This window comes from Prionailurus bengalensis, chromosome B4 (genome assembly GCF_016509475.1).
Source record: "Prionailurus bengalensis isolate Pbe53 chromosome B4, Fcat_Pben_1.1_paternal_pri, whole genome shotgun sequence".
NCBI classification, from domain to species: Eukaryota; Metazoa; Chordata; class Mammalia; order Carnivora; family Felidae; genus Prionailurus; species Prionailurus bengalensis.
The window spans coordinates 89,351,610-89,376,588 of record NC_057358.1 but is presented as its reverse complement, the minus strand read 5'-3'; the positions used below and the strand labels follow the sequence as shown (position 1 = coordinate 89,376,588).

The 24,979-nt window shown below is 39.1% G+C and overlaps 1 protein-coding gene across 1 annotated transcript in view; it reads right to left on the bottom strand.

Moving 5' to 3' along the window:
• Positions 1-24,979, bottom strand: part of SRGAP1 (SLIT-ROBO Rho GTPase activating protein 1) — a 285,374-nt gene that overhangs the window by 77,285 nt on the left and 183,110 nt on the right. The window contains 2 exon segments of the mRNA XM_043564797.1: positions 15,081-15,209; positions 15,637-15,822. Of these exon segments, the coding sequence (XP_043420732.1) occupies positions 15,081-15,209; positions 15,637-15,822 (315 nt within the window).

Below are 24,979 nucleotides of genomic sequence, written 5' to 3'. Positions count from 1 at the left end.
TTATCAGAGAGAGAATTTGGGGATTCTTAAATCTTCACTATCTTTAATTTGTATTTGCATTTATTTTCTTCATGTTGCATTTTAAGAGAATACAATTTTAAAAACATAACTGTGGATGTGGGTGCCTGTGTGTCTCAGTCGGTTAAGTGTCTGACTTCGGCTCAGGTCATCTCGCAGTTCGTGAGTTTGAGCCTCACGTCGGGCTCTGTGCTGACAGCTCAGAACCTGGAGCCTGCTTCGGATTCTGTGTCTTCCTCTCTCTCTGCTCTCCTCCACTAATGCTCTCTTTCTCTCTCAAAAATAAAATAAACTTAAAAAAATAACTCTGGATATTGGTCAGCTATAAATTACTGAAAGAATTTTAAATTTGTACATAAAAGCAATATAAATCTCCTAAAGAGGGAGTGGTTTTAAAAGGTACAAAACCAGGTCATCCCTATATTGTTTTAATGCAATCCAATCAATTCAATTTGATTCAGTTTAACCTAGTAATTAGATGTCTATTAGGTGCCTGGGAATTTGCTAGGCTCCAGGAATACGAAGACTGGAATACAGTAAAATGTAATTTCCATTCTCAAGGAATTCGAATAGAAGTTGTCCATTACTTTGCTACTAAAAGAACACTAGAGGGGCACAAACGAAGTAACATCCACCAGGATATGAACCATCAGATCTGGTTTGTTTTTTTTTTTTTAATTTTTTAATGTTTATTTATTTTTGAGACAGAGCATGAGCATGGGATGGGCAGAGAGAGGGAGACACAGAATCCGAAGCAGGCTCCAGGCTCTGAGCTGTCAGCACAGAGCCTGATGCAGGGCTCAAACCCACGAACCACAAGATCATGACCTGAGCCGAAGTCGGACACTCAGTGGACTGAGCCACCCAGGCGCGCACATCACTTCTGTTTTTATGAAGGTACAGATTCAATCACTGACATGTCCTTTGAAATGTCAACATATTTACTTCTACCCTCACACTCCAATTTCAGAATTATTAAATTTGGGATTTTTCTATGAAGACATTATAAAATCTTGCTGTTCAGAGTGTGGTCTATAGACCATCAGCATCACCTGAAGCTGATCAAAAATGCAGAATCTAAGGCCCCACCCCTGATCTGCTGAATTATAATCTGAAGTTTAAAAAAAAAATCCACAGGGGATTTATACGTACATTAAAAGTTTTGAGAAGCACTACACTAAAACACTGATTTAAAAAAGGTCCTGTAGGGCACCTGGGTGGCTCAGTCGGTTAAGCATCTGACTTTGGCTCAGGTCATGATCTCATGGTTCGTGAGCGTGAGTCCCACATCAGGTAAGCTCAAGCTTGGGGTTGAGCCGTTTGGGGTGAGCATGAGCCCCACTTTGGATGAACACAAACCCCGCTTCAGTTGAGCCCCCCTTCTTTCTCTCTCCCTGTGCCTCTCTGCCCCTTGCTCACTTGTGCCCCCCCCCCCCTCTCAAAAAAATAAATAAATAAAAGGGACTGTAACCCTTCCATTGGCGGTTATTTCTACTAGTGGGCAAGAGAATATCCTTGATTAAATATTATTTGATTTAAAAAATCAGAAAAAGGCTATGTCACATTTACAAATGCAAGCAGAATACAGTTGTGAAATGCAGCAGTCTCATCATTGATAAATTTCTAGCGGAATCAGCTGCACTCAAATATAGAGAATGATCTTCAGTTAATTAAAAAATTCTAGTTTCAGATGAACAAAGTCCTCTTTTATTCCTTCTGTGCCTCAAAATCCATAAAGGTTCTGTGTAGCCGTTTTATACACATCAGAGGGACCAAAAAATTATTCCACCTTTCAGTAATACCTCATCTTGTGAAAACAGGAATTGGGAAAGGAAACGGCCTCGTTTCTTTGAAATGTACTTGTGCTTCAAAACATACCACTATTCTGAAAGAAGACAGATTCAGCTTGATTATAATGAAGCTGCTTTATTTTAGGAGTACTGATCTCAGTGGGAGTTCATGGAAAATTGATATTAAGAGGAAGAAACAACTTAGAGAAAAGCACCCTCCACACAAACCAAGTGTCTTTTCAACAGAGAAAGGAAGAGCAAGGGGAAAAGAGAAAGAAAAAATAAAGAAATTCAACCTCCAACTACCTAATTGAGGTAGAGTTCTGAAAAATACATGTTAAGTTTGTATTAGTCCCAGACTTAAACTCAAATTTCTAAGAGTTGCTTCTTTGGGGGAGTAAATGTCAAAGTTAGGAAAGCACGGTGCATGCTTCGGCATCCAACTGGGGCCAGGTGGATTTGGTCGGTCTGGACCTAGTAAGGCAGCCTGGCTTTCAGCTGCGGTTTCCTAAGAGGCTGGGGAGAAGTATGCGTGTGACTTCACAGCCAATCCAGAAGGACTCCCCAGGTGTCTTCTGGATTTTGAATGCTATACCTCACCATGGAGGCTTCTGTGATGAACTTGGTGGACAATAGCCTTCCCTGATCCCTAGGGAGCTTATCAGTCTAGAAGATCACTTAATTAGCATGCTTCTGTTACTTCTGATATGCAGCATTGTCTATGCTCTAGGTTTTTCACGCATCCTGGACTTTAAAAGAAACAATAAAATTCTCTTTCAAGGTCTCCTGAGACAGCAAAGCCAGTCACAGAATCGTCTCTTTTCTAAACTGGAAGCTAAATGACACTGGATATGTTAAGATTCACGATACTTGGTTAAAAGGCCTCAAGTAATTCTATGGAGCTTATGAATTATTAATGACGATAAGAAAAGCCAGCTTCTGCACAAAGAGTTGAGTTATAACCCAAATGCCTTTCATGATGAAAATACATAAGAAACCAGTAAGATACTTCATGAAAACAAAACAGTGTTGTTCTGATGGGTGGAAACCTGAATGGGCACATAAAATTATGGATTAAAATTGGGGAAGGAAAGAGTGTTGGAAGTAGAAGAGTATTCGTTTTCTAATATCCTAAGAGCTGTCAAGACATATCCCACTAGGTATTAGTCTAAATCACCACAGTAAGCTAGCTTCTTTAGGCAAAAGGGTTGCAAATAGTATCAGAAGTAAAGATGAAATCCAGGTTTTGAGAACCGTGACAAACACTTCATCTTGCTCCAAAGGCTGAGAGGTTGGCTGATATATACTTGGTGGTTATACAGTCAGGTATAAATGGATCCCAGCTATTCAGGGAGAGAATTTGTTTGTATAAACTCTTAGGACATGAGAAGCCCTACTGGGCAGAAGTTTGGTCCTAGATGGGAGTGAAGATAATGGCACTCCAAAGGAAACAAGTCCTACACGTGTTTTCGGAATAGTAATAGCCAATATCATTTGCAGGGCAGCCCCAAGCTCCTAGGTGACTGCAGGTGTCATGAGCATGGAGAGAGAAGGAACTCTTCTGCAGAAGTATTCTACCTTCACTTCATCATTCCTGCCTCCACCAGAGAGGCTTCCTTGATCTTTTGTCCTGGGTCCTGTCTCTGGCTTTTTAATTAATAAGCTTTGGCTTTGACCATTCCAGAGTCCTGGGTATTGGGTAACGACTTGGTCTACCCCTTACTTTGAGTCTTTCTACAGTAGTGCAACCTGAGCAAACAATTGCAAAAACGGTTTTCACATAACCCAGGACCAGAAATAGGTAAGTTCATAGCTTTTTCAGATGTCAAATGAAGAAAGTTGATTTCTTCTGAATAAATTATCTTTGTCCCTTACTATTTTCCTCTCTAGCTATTCAGTACTTCACCTCAGAAACCACAAACTTATTTTGTGAGAGATGGGCATCTTGTGGGACTGAACTGGATGTTTAAAATTCTACAGGCAACTTTTGCACACCTGCTCTCATGTCTGGGTTCCTGATGGTCCATAAAGAGCTGACAATTTAATTCTTGCTGCTGCTTTAATAACCACAGCCAAGCATTTAGCAAAACTTGTTTTGAGTTTCTTCTGTGCAACAAAAATGTCAAAATGGTACATCGAAATGGATACAAAGTAGGAAACAGGAGGAGAATGGAGGTTGCATATGCTTGAGCCCATGAGTAGGACCAATAATCCTTTGTGGCCTAATACATGTCCCGCTCCATGGGCACTTATTTTTCTCAGAGGAGCTGCCACCAGACGCATTTTATCTCCAGGACAAATCTCTGTAACCACCCTGAATCAAATCACAAAGAAGGAGAGAGAACAAAGCAAGCCCAGATAAATAGGTCAGGTGGTAAATGCTATGGAGAAGACAGAGGACTAGGGAGTGCTGGGGGAAAGGGTGTGGGTCTTTTATATAGGGCAGTTGGGTGCAACATGAATGAAAAGAAGGAATCTGCAAAGCTCTGGAAGAGTGTCCTAGACAATGAGTAGAAAGGGCCCAGACAGGAAAAAGTTTACAGGAGTCTGGGGAATAGAGACGCCAATGTACCCAAAGCATATGGTAACTAAAGAGGAAGTTGCAAAAGATGACATGGAGTGGCAGGTGGGCGCCAGTTCACATAAGGTCTTGGTGAATAGTTTAGATTTTATTCTAAAGACAATGGGAAGCCTTTGGAGAATTTTAAATAGGTATCAACAGGTCTGGTTTATTTTATTTTATTTTTTTTTCAACGTTTATTTATTTTTGGGACAGAGAGAGACAGAGCATGAACGGGGGAGGGGCAGAGAGAGAGGGAGACACAGAATCGGAAACAGGCTCCAGGCTCCGAGCCATCAGCCCAGAGCCCGACGCGGGGCTCGAACTCACGGACCGTGAGATCGTGACCTGGATGAAGTCGGACGCTTAACCGACTACGCCACCCAGGCACCCCTCAACAGGTCTGGTTTATATTTAATACTCTGGCTGCTTGGGAGGGGAATGGATTACTGATTAGAAGGTCTTAAGTGGAAGATGGGTAACATCTTAGAAAGCTAAGTGTAGGCAGGAGACGAAGAGCTTTGTCTAGGAGACAGCACAAGCAGTAAAAAATAGCAAAATTTGGGATATTTAGGAGGTACAGATGACAGGATTTGCTGATGCATTTATATGTGAGAAATGAGAGAACTGGGTTTTTGGTTTACGCAAATGGGTGGAAAGGCGTGCCACTTGCTAAGGTGTAAAAAATGGATGAGAAAAAGTTGTTATGTGCATGGAGAATGATGACGATGAAAGGGGAAACGGAGATAAAAAGCTGAGCGTATGACATGTTCAAGATGCCCATTAGGCATCTGGTCAGAGATGGCCAGAAGGCAGTTGGATACAAATCTGAAGCCCTGCAAGATGATCAGGACTGGTGACAGAAATCCAGCAGCCATCAAGGCAAGGGACCAAGAGGTAGAAAGCCAAGGACCAAGCCTTAGGCGACTTTCAACATTCACAGCCAAGATGGAACAACCAGCCCTAGAGACTTAGAGCAGCCTGTGCTGCAGGTGGAAAACAGGCGGGTGCAGTTTCCTTTAACAAAGCCCCCGGCATCTCCACCGGAAGGAACTTTTAAAGCCATCTACTTTAGTCATCTAACCCATTTCAGTTTTTAAATCCCCTTTCAATCACAAAAGGATAAAAACACACAAATCAGTTTACATGGTAACTACACTATCCTAACCCATTTACCATGATCTCTCTATCATCTTCCTAATAGGAGTTCAGGCCAAATGGGGGCTGCAGTATTCCAATTTGGCAGGTTTTCATGGATAAATCTTAATACTATTATGTATGGGCATACGTCAAACTAAGAAAAATCTGAACTCTGAATAAGCTGCTTTTTAATTAAACACATGTCTCTAGAGACAAAAGGATAAGGCTAAAAGCTTTAGCACAGAGGATTACTTAAAAATGATAAAGTAAACACGACATGCAGTATATGATGTAATCTAATTTCAATTTCATTCTGTATAAATGGCTAATAAAATACATGACAGATATCTTTACCAGGAAAATTAGTTGCAGGAGGGGATTATTCTGTTGCAGTATTCCATAAGAGTAACGAAGATTTATCCTTCATATGACAAGGTGACCTGCAAACTTTTACAGGGAGTAATTTGAAACTGTGAAACTATACCAAAAGATGACAAATACTTTATTATTACCAGCAGGAGCCATGGGACAAAGTACCAATGGAATTCTACTGTTGAGGACTGTGTTCCTCTGAATACCTTTTGAGGATGGACTGAAAGAGGCCACGTCACCAGTTGTTTTAAGAATTCCAGATATAGGGGCACCTGGGTGGCTCAGTTGGTTAAGCGTCCGAATTCCGCTCAGGTCATGATCTCACGGCCTATGGGTTCGAGCTCTGCCTCAGGCTCTGTGCTGACAGCTCAGAGCCTGGAGCCTGCTTCAGATTCTATGTCTCCCTCCCTCTCTGCCCCTCCCACGCTCATGCTCTCTCTCTCTCTCTCTCTCTCTCTCTCTCTCAAAAATAAACAAACATTAAAAAAAAATTTTAAGAATTCCAGATATACAGAAGGCTGAATTTGATTACAGATCTAGGTATTATGGGAAATGAGACTTGTGCTCTCCTCTCTTTTCTCTTAGCAAATCATAATCACTTGAAAATCTCCACATTCAATTACAAATATTTGTTGCCTGCAGGATTTTACTTCTGGGTTGCAATGCATCCCAATTATAACAGAATTACTTACAGTCTTTTGTTTTCTTGTTTTTTTTTTTTTGTTTTTTTTTTGAGAGAGAGAGAGAGAGAGAGAGGAGAGTGTGTGCATGTGCGTGCACAAGAGCAAGCAGCGGGGAGCAAAGGGAGAGGGAGAGAATCCCATGCACATTCCACACCCAGAGCAAAGCCTGACATGGGGCTTGATCCCATGACCACAAACAAGATCATGACCGGAGCTGAAACCAAGTGTGGGAAGCTTAACCGAATGAGCCACCCGGGTGCCCCAGTTACAGTCTTTTTTGCACTTATTGTTGGGGATACTAATGATCATTATGTGAAATCTTTCACATAAATGTGAAATCTTTTATTTATAAAACTACAATCTATTTTCCTTTATAATTATGCCTTTATTCTCCCAAACCAATTAAATTTCCTTTGGCCAATATTTGCAATATATTCCTTATAACAATATTTATAATACATTTCTTATAATTTACATTTATGCTTAAAGTAACATAATAAACATCCTTTATTGTTGTGAAATTAACTATATTCCATTTGCTACCTGATTTCAAGCTAAGAGATTGTTACTCTACAAACGAAAATTTATTTAGGACTTTCAGGGGAGAAACCATCTTAAACAGTCTTCTGCTTAAGTGACACTCTGGATTAACTAACAGTTCATTCTCTCAATCATAGGTCAGCAAGCTATGGCCAGTGGATTAAATCTAGCCCAAGGGCTGGATGTGGTAAATAAAGTTTGATTGCAACATAACCACACCCAATTGCTTACTTATCTATGGCTGCTTTTGCACTACGGTAATTGCGACAGAGACCATATGACTCACAAGGCCTCAAGTATTTACTATCTAGTCCCTTTCAGAAAAAGCTTGTCTACTTCTGCTCTAAAGCACAGCGACCAAGACCAAGGCCACTGTGAACACACACAGCCAGTAGGTGCTCTTTAATACTCTTGTACATTTTTTCTCCAACAATTCATCTATATGTTTCCCAGCCGATTGTAAAATATGTGCAATTTGTATTTATTATAAATTTATTAAATATTATAAATCTACTAAAATAGGTATTAAAGGAGCCTGGGTGGTATAATAGGTGGCTGGGTGGCACCTAAGGGTTCGACTTTGGCTCTGGTCATGATCTCACGGTTCATGGGTTTGAGCCCCACATTGAGCTCCACGCTGATAGCTCAGAGCCTGGAGCCTGCCTTGGATTCTGTCTGTCTGTCTGTCTGTCTCTCTCTCTCAGTCCCTCCCCTACTCGTGCTCTGTCTCTTTTAAAAATAAATAATAAACATTAACAAAATTAAAAAAAAAGACTTAAGAGTAAACAAAATTGATACCAAATTAGGCAAAAGCTGTGCCAAATGCAACATTGTGAAAACACTAAATATCCAGAGCATTTTTGTTCCACATTAAAGATCTCAGAAATAGAAACCACAACTACCCAGTAGATAAGCTTTGTACAAAAGAAGACTACTCAGAGCTCTATGAAAAGAAAAATCATAATATTGTAAGACTGGAAAGTATAAGTACATTGGTATGCTTTACATTAATACTTAAGGCATGCTTTCATCATATTTTACTTTTTTTAAATATAAAATGTGCCATACTTACGGAAAAGTGTGAAACATATATACTGCTTTTAAAGTCCCAAAATTCCTCTCCTAAATCACCTCATCCCTTCTCCCTAGAGATAACTGTATTTGCAGTACCCAAAAATGTCTAAACCTTGTTTGGTATACTATATTCAAATATTTCCAGTTGAACTAATAAGTTAACAACTGAGCCATCATTTTCTTCATTATATTACCTTCGATAAACTTTAGAGGTCTGATAGCTTACATTGTTAGTTTGAATTTGATCAAGTTCATTTACATACTAAATTTATAGAAGTGTTGTTTGCAGGGTAGAGTTCATCACAAAATTAAGTTAATAATTGCAACAAAGCACAACGGAGAATTTAAGATTTATTAAAAATAAATTCCAGAAGAAATCCAATAGCTATTACTTAGAAATAGAATGCTTCCACATCGATAGCCACTTCTCAGAGAGACAGAGACAAAGGTATATTAATTCAAACTAACAGTGATAGGTAAAGGTGAAGTTTATAAAAAATAGACAAACTGGAATTATTAAATATATTTGTAAAAAAACATTAGATTACCTTCAAATACACAGAAAAGACTTGAACTAGTCTATCAAAGTGTTACATTAGATTTTTTAGAACTGTAGTAATTAACAAAAGAGGATTCCATTGAATAGGGTTTCAAACAGTACATGTGTAAAGTGATTAATCTGAAGTGCCTAAAAATATGTTATTCTTTAATTTACAACATTTTTTTAAAGGTTTATTTACTTCAGTAATCTCTACATTCAATGTGGGGCTCGAATGCAAAACCATGAGGTCAAGAATCGCATGCTCTTCCGACTGAGCCAGCCAGGCGGCCCTTTCATTTACATAATTAATTTGAACTCTAAAAAAGCATTTTGGGGGCACCTGGCTGGCTCAGTCGGTTGGCTGGGCATAACTCTTGATCTTGGCTCAAGTCGTGATCTCACAGCTTGTGGGACAGAGTTCCAAGATCTGGCTCTGCACTGGCAGCACAGAGCCTGCTTGGGAGTCTCTCTCTCTGTCCCTCCACTTCCTCTGTGCACTCTCTCTCAAAATAAAAAAAAAAAGCATTTTGCTAACCAAAAATAAGTATACTTCCAAATTAATGGGCTCTAAATTCAAGAAGTTTTAGAATACCCTGTTTGTTGCAAGGGGAAAACACTTAACTCTGATGGAGCCATCAGAGTCACATTACCCCAAGCCAGTGATCAATTTTAGCATCATTACTGGTGGTTTAATCAGATGTTGTTATGTATCTACATAAGACACAGCAACATAACCTACGATGTAACTGCTGCAAAGTGCTTAACTTGAATTTATCAAGACTTTATATAACATTTACTTTGTAGGAAATGCAGGGAATAGAGAAACAGGTTAACTGACACCATAACGAATGGACACAAATCCAGAAGCTGAGATGTTCTGAGGAACAACTGTCCATGTCTCAATAGGGGCTTTGTTAGATTAAAAAAAAAAAAACAACAAACCAAAGGAACACATCACCCAGATGCAATGTGTGATCCTAAATTTGGTCTAGGCTAGACACACTAGCTATAAAATGTTTTTTGGGGGGGTCATAATTAGGAATATGGTCTGGCCATTAGAGGAGTTAAAATTTTCCTAAACGGAAAATTTTCTGAGATGGATAGATGGAGATTACTGAAAAAAGTAGGTTAAAAAGCCGTATATAAAATATGCTTTCATACTCTTCTGGTATAAAAATGTGTATGTGGACACAAAAAAAGTCTACATTTTAGCAGTGATGATCTGGGGTGGTAAGAATGTGATCACGCTATTTTTGCATGTAATTTCTTCTAATTTTCTACAAAGTACATGTACTAATTCTGTAATAATAAGAGACTGTTTCAAAATACAAATTCTATGGGAAATGTGTATGACTGTTTTATACCAATAGATCCATTCATCATGGTCTAGCGTAGGAAATTAATAAGAGAAGAGACATATTATTGACACAAATAGAACGAAGGGAGGAATATATAAAAAAGGTCTCAACTTGAATTCTTAATTATTTACAATGCTTTGATTCAGTAAAGATACATTTAGCATCTTCCATGTCATTTCATATATAAAATGTTATGCATTAAAAACGTCTTGACTTTTTCCTCACTAGAGGTATTCACAACTCTTCCAATAATTATTAGATAGCTCACTATAAAAGTGATTTTGCTACATAAGCTCACAAAGCATAAAGGATTCTAGATGCCTCTGCATAATAATCATTCTGTTTCTTTTTCATCAGTAAGGGTCAAGCTTAATGGTTTTTAGGATCACCACTATATATGCAAATTGCATTCCTACAAAATAAGCAGCCATTTTGGAACATATACATTCACACTCTGCCTCAAAGATGAGTCAATGAATGCATAATTTTTACTGAGAGGATTCAACTTCAACTGAATATGACAATTCTTATTTCTTATTTCTTAATTCTTATTTCTTTCAAAATTCATAATGAAGTTGTATTATTTGAAAATTACTCACAATTTATTATTTTTTTGAAAGTGGGGGGGGAGGGACAGAGAGAGAGAGGGAGAAAGAGAGAGAGAGGGAGAAAGAGAGAGAGAGGGAGAAAGAGGGAGAGAGAGGGAGAGAGAGGGAGAGAGAGGGACAGAGAGGGACAGAGAGGGACAGAGAGGGAGAGAGTGAGAATCCCAAGCAGGCTCTGTCTGCACTGTCAGCACAGAGCCCAATGTGGGGCTCAAACCCAAGATCTGTGAGATTATGACCTGAGTTGAAGTTGGATGCTTTAACCAACTGAGCAAGCCAGGCACCCTGAGAATTACTCACATTTTAAATTTAAGGCTGATCTTTTAAAAGTCCATCCTTTCTTAAAATTGAAAATTACCTGATATATTTAACCATTACTTATTTACACCAGAGTTAATTAGTTTGGAGGTTAAATGTCTGAGTTTGAAGCCTATCATACCTCCTAACTGTGTAACCTTCGATAAGCTATCTGGCCTAAGCCTCAATGCTTTAATCTATAAAATGTAGAAAATAGTATTTACCTCATGAGGTTTGTGATGAATTGGTGAGATTATGTGTAGAAACCTGCCTGTCACAGACTAAGAGCTCTATAAATATCCACGACAGTGACTGTCGCAGACTGAATCTGGAGTTCTCTCCTGTCCCTCAAGAGAGCGGATGCAGAATTGAATACGAGAGGCTAATGTCCGGTTGGGGACAAGAGCCCTGAACAGGGGTTTCGGCTCTGTATTTACTGAGCTCACAAGATATTACCCACATGGTGAACATGAAGAAAACAAGACCTTACACACGTTGACACGGAGAAGACAATCAGACAGTAATCATTAACTTGTGTAAGAAGCAAAGGGTCTGGGGGGCAAGTAGGGTTTGTGATCAAAGTACAAAAGTATATTGGTGTCAGATGGAAAATACTCATGATCCTGAGTATTTTTACATTTTACCGAGATATTTGCAATATCTCAGTAGCTAACCTTGGGCGTTTTTCACCCCGTGGTGGCAGCTTTCCACCCTAAGCTTTTTTCTAACCCATTTATGTAAGTAGAACCTATTTCCCCACAAGTGAAGTGACTTTCCTGAAATGTCAATCCTGTCCTATACATGCCTATAGTACTGAGAATGCTACCGCACATCGCCACACAGATGGCCAATGGCTATCTCAATCTTACTATATGTAACAGAACTAGGGCTCCCTGCCCTTCAACCCACTTCTCTCCAGGGTCCCCAACTCATAAAAAGCACCATTGTTAACCTAGTTACTCAGGACCTGAACCTGGAGTCCTGTTTATCCTTCTTTCTAACTACTATCTCAAATTCCTACTAGCTCTACTTTCAATATATTTTGAATCCAACCAACTACTTCTCACAGGTTTATTGCTACTATGCCAGTCCAAGTCAGCACCATCTCTAGCCTGGACAATGGCAAAAGACTCTAGATACAGCTCGCTGTTTTCACTCTTGTCTTCCTCACCCGCCTCAGTCTGCTTTCCACCCAGATGCCAGAATGAGTCTCTAAAATGTCAACTACGTGATGTCACTTCCCTGAGTAAAACCCTTCAATGGCTTCCCGCCACACTTAGAACACAATCTAAACCCCTTTTCCTGTCCAAAACACCCTAAGTAATTGGGTTTCTGTCTACATTCTCTTCCAGAACCTTCCTCCTCACTTACTCCGTTGTTTGCTATTCCTTGAGCATCTTCAGCTTGCCAAACAAGTCACTGCCTCTATACCTTGAGCCTTACCAGTCCTTCTGTATGAGGGATTCCTTCCCCATATAGGCATAGGGCTCTCCAGCTCACTTCTCTTCTCAAATACCAGGCTTTTCCTGAATACCATCAAAAGAAGTAGACTGATGGTGGTTTTATTAATGGCACTGTCACTACTGTATAATGTGTGTGTGCATGTAAATGTGTTTATGAGCTGACTCCTTAACGACTACATAAACTCCATGAAGACAGGGACTTTTGTTTTGTTCATTGCTGGATCCCCGCTGTCAAGAAGAGTGCTTGGTACCCTGCAGGTGTTAAAGAAATACTTTTCAATATATGGAGACCTTTCCTTGCGTTAAACTCATTTGGGCCTAGCCCAGTACTCCAAAAATAAGCCCTAAACCAAAAAAATAAGCAAGTGGAGTAGTTACAAAGAATTAGCTCTATATTCTATATACTTTGCAGAATTCTTACAAATCTAAGTTTGAAAACAGGGGCCATAAAATCATTAATTTTTATTCAGAAAACCTAGAAGTCTAGAAGAAAAAAAATTCCTTTCATCAGAGTGCCATAAGAAAATTAATTACTTGATTAAAATACTTGTAAGAAAGGAAGAGAAAAAAGTTTTTCCTGGTTTTATTACTAAAGGGTTCTGTATAAAGAAATTATGACAGTAGGAGATAAAACTGTTTTTAGACTCAAATTAAAAAAAAGAAAAGGCACATCAGGGGTGCCTGGGTGGCTCAGTCGGTTAAGCATCTGACAGTGCAGAGCTCGCCTGGGATTCTCTTTCTCTCCCTCTCTCGAAGGTGTCTGCCCCTCTCCTGCTTGCTCACTCCCCAAAATAAACAAACTTATATATATATATATATATATATATATATATATATATATATAAAGTAGATCAGTGTTAATAAACTAAAAAAAATAATTCCCTTACTTAGCAATTCTTTTGCAGAAGTCCCAAACTGTGGCTCTAAAATAGCTAACTCCATGAGACTTAAACTGAAATAAATAAAGTTGCTTTAACCTACTGTAGATCTACTAGGAGCCATAGGAAAAATTTTTATCATCTTTAAATTGTTGAATTCAATACAAAGCAGCACATGAATAAAGTTCCCAGCAGTAAACTCTGTGAACCTCTATCACTTCATCTGTGCTTTTCTTATGACATCGCTTTTTTTCTTTTATTTGCAGATATGTGTGTTTTTAGACTGGGATTTCTGTCTGTGTCACCTCTGTGGTCTCCTACAGTGTTGGCACAGTGACCGTGCTACTCAGCGCAGGTTTTCTGAATGAAAGCATGATGCAGATGGGAAGTCACAGCAGTAATCACCGCATGAACCTAACAGTGCATATAGACTTAGAGGGTTCGGAATGAGCCCCATTACCGCTTTTCATAGCATATCCTCAGATGGAAAGTATAGCGTTAGATAAATTTATAAACGTGGTTTCTGTCCACTCTATTTTGCTTACAGTATTTACCACAACTAGTAACAAAGCTATCATGCGTGTCATCATTTGCTTAGCATCTGTATTTTCCACTTTCCATTCCTGAAGAAGTGTATATGCTTGGGGGTGGGGGACGGGTAAAATAGGTGATGGAAATTAAGGAAGGCACTTGTTGTAATGAGCACAGAGTGGTGTACGGAACTGTTAAATCATAATACCATACACTTTAAATTAATAGAATATTGTACGTTAACTTGAATTAAAAACTTAAAAAAGGAAAAACAAGTGTATATGTTTGTCAAAGCCTCAGCATCTCACAATAGTGGGGCCCAAGAAATGTATTTTTTTTTAATGTTTATTTATTTTTCAGGAGGAGAGAGACAGAGTGTGAGCGAGTAAAGGACAGAGAGGGAGGGAGACACGGAACCTGAAGCAGGTTCCAGGCTCTGAGCTGTCAGCACAGAGCCCGATGCGGGGCTCGAACCCATGAACCATGAGATCATGACTTGAGCCGAAGTTGGACGCTTAACCAACTGACCCACCCAGGTGCCCTAATAACCAAGAAATGTATTTGGAATCAACGAATGCATTTAGGGTTGTGCCATCGCATAATTTAAAGATGAGTAGGTCCCCTTCCCAGCTGAGTTTACCAGGCATTCATAGCTTCACGGAACTTAATAATTTGCTTTCTATTGGTTTGGGGATGCACACTTTTTCACATGCATCTTAGAATCAACACGTACAGTTTAACTGGCAGCATTTTTTCCTTCTAAGTATTACATAAAATAACACCGGTTTCAGAAATGACAGTATTTCAGAATCAATAAAACACAGTTATTGCTAATTACATCTCAATATGGAAAACATAGGGGTGCCTGGCTGGCTCAGTTGGAAGAGTGAATGACTCTCTCTCTTCTTTTTTTTTTTTTTTTTAAGTTTATTTATTTATTTTGACAGAGAGAGAGATGGAGAGAGAAAATCCCAAGCAGGCTCTGTGCTGATGCAGAGCCTGATGCTGGGCTCAAACTCACAAACCATGAGATCATGACCCGAGCCAAACTCGAGAGTCAGACACTTAACCAACTGAGCCATCCAGGCGCCCTGAAAGAGTGAGTGATCACTCTCGTTAGTGATCAAGTCCCACATTGGGCGTACGGGCGTAGAGATCACTAAAAAAAATAAATAAGTTCAAAAAAGTGAAAAAAAAAATATGGAAAACATAAAAATTTCAAGTACTTACGTCAATTAAATCTGAAAGGTCATGAATATAATACTTGAAAACCGAGGCATTGGTTGCTTCAAGGGTTAAGAGATACTCATTCCGTGCCTTAATTGATTTTAGCTTATTTTCCGAATACTTTGCTTGTCTCTGGAAATGAAGAAGGTCCAGGTATTGGGAAAGAGAACAAAGTCACTTAGTCACAGAAACATACATGACTTTCTATTAATTTGAACAATGTATTCTACATATACAAATGAACTTTGAAGTCCTCTGAGAAAAGTACATTTTGCAACTGATTTAAAGAACTAAAAGTACTCAAGTATGTATTTGAGCTTCAGGCCCATTTGCAATGAAATCTCTTTGCTAATATTCAAGTTCTCCACATTGTGTATTGAATACTTGGCATTCAATACTAAATGATGTCCAGCTGTTATTACATGATTTTTATATTTTTTAAACATTTTTCATTCCTGTTGGAGGAAATGTGTGTCATTTCACAATTTATAATGTGTGTCTATCAGTTATTGCAACTGTCACCTCAAGTGAGGACAGAAAGGCTCTGTAATGGTTTTACTTACTTTTCTTTCATTTTCTCAATTTTCTTTACAGAGCTTCGCCGCTGATGTCTCTCTTCCAGTCTGATATGAAAGACCGGGTCACCGGACCTTCCAATTTGCTTTTCTTCTTGTTTCTCAGCCTCTTTCAGCTTGCTCTCTGCACTGATGCTCTCTGCATGATACATATGGTATGTTTTCATCACCTGTGAAAATGTGACCCAAATTGTTACAAGATGCCTGTCTATAACTCAGAGAGTGAATGGAAGCCATTATATGAGGAATACGTTAAAAATATCACCTTCCAACTGGCAGGGGGAGAGCCAGATTGCTAGTCAAACAGATGAATTATGGACGATTGCGTCTACATAAAGCAAGGAGAAATATGCAAATTCACCTGCCAGGAAGAGGCACTTAGGGGATAGGCTTTGATGAAAAAGTGATTTACAGAGTCTTACGCATGCTTTCAGTGCACTTGAAAAGTTCCCTTAAGCTTAAAAGTGTTCTCTAAAATCTCTGCATTATTAATCTGCAGAATAAACCATTATTCATGGATAAATTTTACCCCAACCTTGGAATTATAAAAAAACTCCAAATTAGCACAGATTTTACTAAACAGGTTTTTTTTGTATAAAATCTATTTGTCAAAATACAAAATGGAAATATTAAAGTTTGTACATACATAGTTAAAAATAATTGTTTTTCTGACCACAAAGTAATACTTTATGTTCAATGCAAAAAACATATGACACAAAAAAGAAAATATAAAAAGCACATAGAGATAACCACTGTTAAGATTTCTGGTCCAGCCACTTGGGTCTTTTTCCTATGAAAACACACAGACACACACACTTCCTTACTTGAAAATGACACGTTTCTCCTTTTAAAACATTTGTACCATACTGTGTTAACAACTTTTAATCTTCTACATCCTCTTTTCATTTAACAGATCAGAACACTTTTCTATAACACTAAATGTTCTTCTAAAAATATTTTTAAGGACTGTATAATATTTTTTATATGACTGGGACACAGCTTGACTAATTTCCAATTGTTGAACATTTTAGGATATTTCAACTTTTTGCTTTATAAAGAAAGCTGTGCTGAAACCCTTTATATGTATCCTATTTCTTGTTTTATAATTGATACACCTAAGTTGCATTTTAATAACTTTAGGAATATATAGAAAATAAAGTTTTTTTTTCAACGTTTTTTTTTTTAATTTTATTTTTGGGACAGAGAGAGACAGAGCATGAACGGGCAAGGGGCAGAGAGAGAGGGAGACACAGAATCGGAAACAGGCTCCAGGCTCTGAGCCATCAGCCCAGAGCCCGACGCGGGGCTCGAACTCACGGACCGCGAGATCGTGACCTGGCTGAAGTCGGACGCTTAACCGACTGCGCCACCCAGGCGCCCCGAAAATAAAGTTTTTAATGTATCCTTTCCATGTATGTTATAAACTTACACAAACAATTCTCAACTAAAATTTTTGTTAAAATAAAATTTGAATCTTTAAACATTTTGATTATATTATTGTTACAGAAATATTTATGCACAAAATTATATTTCCTATGGTACATTTTCAGAGAATTACAGTTAGACAATCTGCACATTTTGGAAGTTTTGACACAAACTTCCTATTTAATACTCTGCTAATCTGAAAAAAAGTGATCTGTATATTTTCCAAAGCATTTAGAAAACAGAGATGCTTAACAAACATTTTCTCGAGTAATAAATAAGTATATTTACTCTTACAGTATCTACGATATCTGTATATAATCCTTGTTTTTTTAGATACAGAATAAAAGTCACAGATTTTCAAAGATTTTACCTAAAAATCACAGTTTTCCAATATAATTTCAATCTGCTATTTATAAATAGAGCCAGACGTCTGGGCCAATTCTGAAACTTGTTGACTTTAAGCACATTTATACTCCTTAAAAGAAACAACATATCACAGTAGGACTCCAATGCCATGGACGTATCAAGGAACATACCAGAATTTAGCACCCAATTATTCGTGGTGGCACTTTTTCATAAATTATGTCAAATTTGCATCCACATAAAACAGATTTTATTTCATTCCTAAATAACCAGAAGTTATTCAGAGCCACCTTTATAACTAAAATGTAGTTGTTAAGAAGAGATTTAATGTCACATTTTGAAGTAAGGAACTTGATATTTTTTTCATCTCAAAAGATGAATCTTAAAATAGTTTGGGAACCAGAAGCATCACCGCAATATATTTACTTAGGTTGAAGCACATGAAATTGCTGTTTTGGTAGGTTATATAGAAGGTAGGAAGTCAGCACTTTCCTATGGTTCAACTTAATACATATTTCCAAGGTGACTTTTTGAAAAGGAAAACATGGGGTAAATGAAGAGTTTTTACTTATTTTCATAAAATCTGATAATGTCTTTCCTTAAAAAGGTAAGCTAGCAAATCACATTACAGGCATTGTTGAACAAGAACAAAGTAAGGGTAAAGTACAAAGCATGGCAGCTTTTTCTGAGCTGTGTGTAATCGCAAAGTTGTCTGTTTTTAGTCATTACCAAACCTGTCCAGGAAAAGTTTCGTTGGTTACTTCAGTTTAAAAGAAAAATAAAATAGCATTAAGAAGCAGCTGGGCAGCTGGGGAATGAAAAGGGAGTGACCCTACAGCTGGGCAAACAGCGAGGTCAATGAATTTACTACACACCTTGCATTTCGAGGCTTGGCTCTGTTTGTATACCCTGCCTGAAGCAAACCCACACACCATTTGGGTCCTGGTTCCAATTACATCTTTAAAGAGAGGGTGAAAAAAAAATCTCTCTCTCTCTCTCTCTCTCTCTCTCTCTCTCACACACACACACACACACACACACACACGCACACGCGCACACACACACACACACAGTTGCTTAGCTGACTGTATTCTTCTTGCTAATACCCAGGAAGAAATGAGAACATATGACTTCCATCATAGATAGATGAAAAAGCATTCCAGACAGCCCCGGGTATCTGAGAATTATTTATTTTAAAAACATCCTGAAGAAAAGACTTGAACTCTTGCTTTATTTAGATGCTGAGGACCAGTGTAACCAAGTGATTTGCAGAAACTAAGCCTTATGAACTAAGGACACTGAGCTGGCTGCCAGCATGGTGATACTTATAAACTAGCCTGGGTTAAAAGAAAAACATTCTCTTTTTTTAAAAAATGTTTATTTATTTACTTTGAGGGGGTGGGGAGAGAGACCGAGAGACCAAGAATCCCAAGCAAGCTCCCCACTGTCAGCATGGAGCCTGATGTGGGACTTGATCCGACAAAGCATAAGATCGTGACCTGTGCCGAAATGAAGAGTCAGAGGCTTAACTGAGTGAGCCACCAAGAAGCCCCAAAAAGGAAAACATTCTTGACCTAACACTAGCAAGAAAAGGGTGTAAATATCCCATCATAACGTGGTTCAGCACAATAGCTGAGGGTTTTCTACCTAGTTTGATGGTAATTTCCAGAAGGAAATTTCTTTGTTCAGTTTTCCAATGTGACTTAGGGTTTCCACTATTTTCTAAAATGTTAGCAATGACAATGAATGAATTTTAAAAGTTGGGGAGAAAAACACTAAAAGCTTTTTAGAACTCTAATTGCAGATAATGAATGCAAGTACAAGCTGCATTATTTAAAATGTAAGCTGTTGACAGCAGTTAAATGTGTTTTGTATTTAAAATAAGACAGTTTTCTTTTTTTCAAAGAAGTAGAAGAAAGCTTTTATTTTTCAAAGGTGCCTTTTTTTTTACACATACTGCAAAGAAAATAATAGCTTCTCCGTAAGCTTAATGCAAACACAAGTATTTGCATACCAAATGACATGATAGTCATATATCCATTTAAATGTACTCCAATAACATATTTTCCTCTTTGAATTCTTCTCTAATACCTCCTGCATAATTCTCCGTTGAACACACTCAACTTATCTTTCCTAATCCATCTTTTCTTAACTGTAGAAGGGTATTGTCAAACAGAAAGTGACCATATCATGGATTTCTTTGCACTTGTGAAATCCTATGCAAAAACTTTTGCACAGAAGCTATTAATATTTTTTTTCCTTATTGACAGAGTCATATAATGTATCCTACACTCCTCTTGTACTTTAAGTCAAAATAATTAAAATATCTATGGTAAATTTTAATATTTAGGGTCATGAAATCATTATGTATCTGAAAAGTATCCATGTGTTTGGAGAGGGTCAGTGGATTGAGGCTTTATTACTTTCCGACTGGTGGCACAGAAGTGAGGAGACATGGTTCCGGGAATGGATCTACCAGTTACCAGGTATAGGGAATTTATTTTACACTTCTGCTCACCTTACAAGGTCATTGTGGACACTCAATTGTGTGTTCCTAGGTGTGTGTGTGTGTGTTACAGACTTTGCTGAGTACTTACAATATGTCTGTGTACATATATAATATACACCATTAACATATATGTGTACAACGCATATATTTAGGGAAGAAGCATTATGTAATGCTTCCGATGTGCCAGACACCATTCTGAGCATTTTATAAATAATAGCTCATTTAGTCTTTCTAAAAACACTTAGGAGGTATGTACCTTTATTCTCTCTGTTATACAGAAGACACAAGAAAGGCAGAGAGAGGTTAATTAACTTGCCCAAGGTCACACAGCTGGCAAGTGGCAGCAACAGTTGAGACCTTGACAGTCTGATTCCAGATTTGGTGTTCTAGACTGCTATGTCGTAAACTTTGGTAACTCTAAAACATTGTGCAAATGGAACTCCTCTTTACCTGGGGGATAGAGCTATTCTTGGTTATATTTAGGAATAGTGGAAAAGAAGGGCTGACAGATAATTATTCATTCACTATTTGCTTGGTGCTTATTATCCATAAGGCAACGATGCATGTAACTTTAAAGATTTGGTTTCCTACTTCTTTTTTTTTTAATGTTTATTTATTTTTGAGAGACAGTGCATGCATGCACATGGAGTAGAGGCAGAGAGAGGTGGACAGAGGGTCCAAAGTGGGCTCTGTGCTGACAGCAGAGAGCCTAACGTGGGGCTCAAATTCATGAACCGTGAGATCATGACCTGAACCAAGTTGGATGCTCAACCAACTAAGCCACCCAGGCGTCCCTTGGTTTCCTCCCTCTAAGAGTTTAAATTTTTGGAGATTAAAAAATGGGGCTTGGAGATTCTGATGGACATGGATGAAGGGAGAGGACATTCAAGCTGGAAGGGTAGTACCAGCAAAGGTATGTGGGGTAAGGGTAAAGGTATGTAGGTAAGGTGGACATAAGTAAACTATGACTTCGAGGAGGGGATTTAGGGAAGGGCTTGAAAAGTGGATGATTCGGTGAGGGAGCCAGAGGATAAGAATGCAGAAGTTGTCACAGGCCAGATTAGGAGAGCCTTGAAACCTCAACCAAAAAGTTTTAAATGGACTCTAGGGGTTCATGAATCCACAGAGCTGTAAATAGCATGATCAAAGCAGTATTTTAGCAATAATCTCATGAAGATATACAAGATGGTGTGGGGTGTGAAGTAACCTCATTTAGCATAAAACAGGAGGAATGGAAAGAAAGACAATCTAGGATAACAGTTATAGGGCCTTTTCTCTTTTCTCACTCTCTCTGACCTTTTCTCAGACTTGTCATGTCTCCTTCCACATGGAGGACCTCCAAGTGTAGTCCTAACACCAGCCCAAGTACCACTCTGTACACTATTCTGAGTCAATCACTTAAAGCTCCCTCCTCAGAATGTGCACACTTTCCTGCCACTGTGGTCTCCTCCCAAGCCAATCCCACTGCCTGCCATATCCTCCCCCAGCACCTCAACCTAACCTTTTGACTCATCCTCTAAGGCAAGCTCAGATTTCACCTACTGCTATGCGTTCCCTGGTTCCCCAGCCATGGCCATCTTGTTCTTCCAACTGCCAGGACCTTCTTATTGATAGCACTTCTGACCCTCTGCCATGTGTCATAGACATCTATGTACCCATCCAGTATCATGGACCTAACTTTAGCTAGGGCACCAACAGTGTGCTAGGTGCTTTTGGATTCTTAATATTGCTTTTATACAGTGAGAGTAAAATAGGCATTTGGTGAGAAACAAATGATGGGCAGAAAGCCATTTTATAGTCAGCTTGTCCATTCATTTGTTCACTTAACAAATATTTACCAAATACCTAGTATGTACCCAGCATTATTCTTCTCCATCTCCAGCATCCTAAATAGCACTGCCAATAAAATCCCTGGGATTGGACTAATGAGATGATAAATAGCTCTAAATCACTGTGAAATATAGTGAGCGTTTGGGGTTCATGGCCCCTGAAAAAAGACAGGCATGGTGGCTGGGGTGAGAGGAAATGAAAAGCAGTATGTTAGTGACAATATTTCCTAATTCCATACATAGCCTGCTGGTTTACTAAATCCATCAATTAACTAATGGACGATTAGTTTCTCTTCTGAGAAACTACGTTTTTGGAGTTTCCTTGACATACTAAGATAAAGGTCTCTTTTCTACAATCAATATACAAGAAGGCTCTAATTGTAACGGAGCTTCTGCAAGTGCCAGACCAAAAAACCACCAAGTTAGGGCCACAGCCTTGGAAGCCCATTCCTGTTGTTTCCCAGCAAGTTCTTGAGTGCATCGGGAATGAAGGACCCCCGGGCCACCCTCTGCTGAGCCCCAGCGGCTGTGTTGCAAGGAATCTGGCCCTTCCGGGGGCTGCGCAACCTCAGTGGAGGTTATGGCCTCTGCTTGGCCAAGCTGTGTCTCTGGGGGCTTATTTCAGACAGGGGCAGTGGGCAGGAAGTACCTTTAAGAGAGCACTCATTAACAGTGCATGCCAGGATCCTTCCACCTGCAACTTCAAGTCCTCTTGCTCTTTAGAATACTGAGCCAACCTTGGTGTTGAATAGTCTCTGGAGCCAGGCCCCACTGGATCCGAGCTCCTGTGCTACCATTTACTAGCCAGCAAGTTTCTTAACTTCCTTGGGCCCTAGTTCCCCCCTGAGGTAAAATAGGGATTAGATGATAGAATGCAGGGAAGCACATAACAGAGTGGACAGTTTTTTGTTTTGTTTTCTAAATACTTATTTTTTGAGAGAATGCAAGCAGGAGAGGGGCAGAGAGAGGGGGACAGAAGATAGGACACTGGCTCTGCGCTGACAGGCTGACATCAGCAAGCCTGATGCGGGGCTCGAACTCATGAACTGTGACATCGTGACCTGAGCTGAAGTCAGACGCTCAACCTACTGAGCCATCCAGGCAGGCCAGAGTGGACAGTTCTCATTCTTGACAGTTTCTATGTTCTGACATAGAAGTGAGTGTGCAGGCTCTGGGGCCAGATTGCCTTGCTTCATATTCAGGCTCTAAGCAAAGAGATACAGGCCACCGCCTCGAAAAGGCAAAGCAGACCAGATGGAGGCCTTTCCTGGTATTTCATTGTGGATACCTAGGCTAATCAAAACCTCTTAAAAACTAACATACCAATAAGGAGTGCTAGGAGTTGCCGGCATAGACACTCACATGTTCGTAACACTCATGACGTGAATTCACACTTTGAAAAGGCTTCTAGCCTTTCTATAACGTACATCCCATAATTAGCACCCTTTCAACGTATGCTGACAGTTACTATAAAATTGCATGGATATTAGTCCAGGTTTCAGGAAGCAAAGTATATTGATCTGCATTTATTAATCCTCTGAACAGCTATTGAGTATCGTAAGTCAGGCACTGTGCTAGGCTTTCACACCAGAGATGAGACACAATCTCTACTCAGTGGGAAGACAAAGTTGTGACTTCAGGGTAGGCCAATGGGCAGTAGGGGGGAGAAAGATTCCTAGGCTTCTTCCTTCCCTCCCCCCACATCCATACATAACCATAAGAAATGTTTATTTTTCTACTTTTGTACAATGTGCAGCAAACAAACAGTAAGGAATAGGAAAAAGAAAAAAAGAGTCAACTACTCTGGAGATTGAGAGAACAGAGGAACATGTTAAACCACAGTGGAAGCTGCAGTCAGCAAAATGCAGACTCTGGAAAACTCTAAAGGATTAAAAATCCAGCTTAACAAAAACATTTCAAGGAAAAAAAAAGAGAGATGGGACCCCCTTGAGTGTAAAGGTGATTTAAAGGTCTATCCACCAATTGCAACGTGGAGATCTTGAGCCCTGATACAAACAAACTTTTTAAAATATGGATTTCTATGACAACTGGACATCAGAACAATGACTGCATATCTATAGCTATTAAAGAATTATAAAAATTTAGGGGTGATAATGGTATGGTGTTTTAGATACACACACCGAAATATTTACACATGAAATAGATGCCTGTAATTTGCTTTAAAGGAATTTAGGAGTAAGGGAAGTGGATGGACAGATAGAAAGGAAACCAGGTTGGCCACAAGTTGTTTAACTGTTTTTGTTTTGTTTTTTAATTTACATTCAAGTTAGTTAGCACAGAATGCAATAATGATTTCAGGAGTAGAATGCAGTGATTCATCCCCTACATATAACACTTAGGGCTCATCCCAACAAGTGTCCTCCTTAATGCCCCTTGCCCATTTAGCCCATCCCCCTACTCACAACCCCTCCAGCAACTTTCAGTTTGTTCTCTCTATATGAGTCTCTTGTGTTTTGTCCCCCTCCCTGTTTTTATATTATTTTTGCTTTCCTTCCCTTATGTTCATCCGTTCTGTATCTTAAATTCCACACAAGTGAAGTCTTTCTCTACTTTTGCTTGGCATAATACCCTCTAGTTCCATCCACATTGTTGCAAATGGCAAGATTTCAGTCTTTTTTGATTGCCTAGTATTATTCCATTGCATGTATATACCACATCTTCTTCAACCATTTATCAGTCAATGGACATTTGGGCTCTTTCCATACTTTGGCTACTGTTGATAGTGTTGTTATAAACATTGGGGTGCATGTGCCCCTTCAAATCAGCATTCCTATATTCTTTGAATAAATACCTAGTTGTGCAATTGCTGGGTCGTCGGGTACGACAATTGCTGGGTTGAGGAACCTCCATATTGTTTTCCAGAGTAGCTGCGCCAGTTTGCATTCCCACCTAGGCTTCTTTTTAATCAGTTTACATTTAAGTCTGAGAGCTACTGTAAGGGGAAAAGTAGAGGGGGATGTACATATTTTATTTATATAAAGAATGTAAGGATGGGGGTGCCTGGCTGGCTCCATTGGTAGAGGATGCGACTCAGTCTCAGGGTCATGAGTTTCAGCCCCATTTTGGGCATACAGTTTACTTAAAAAAAACAAAAAACAAAAAACAAAAAACAAAAACCAAAAACAGGGGCACCTGGGTGGCTCAGTTGGTTAAGTGTCTGACTTCAGCTCAGGTCATGAT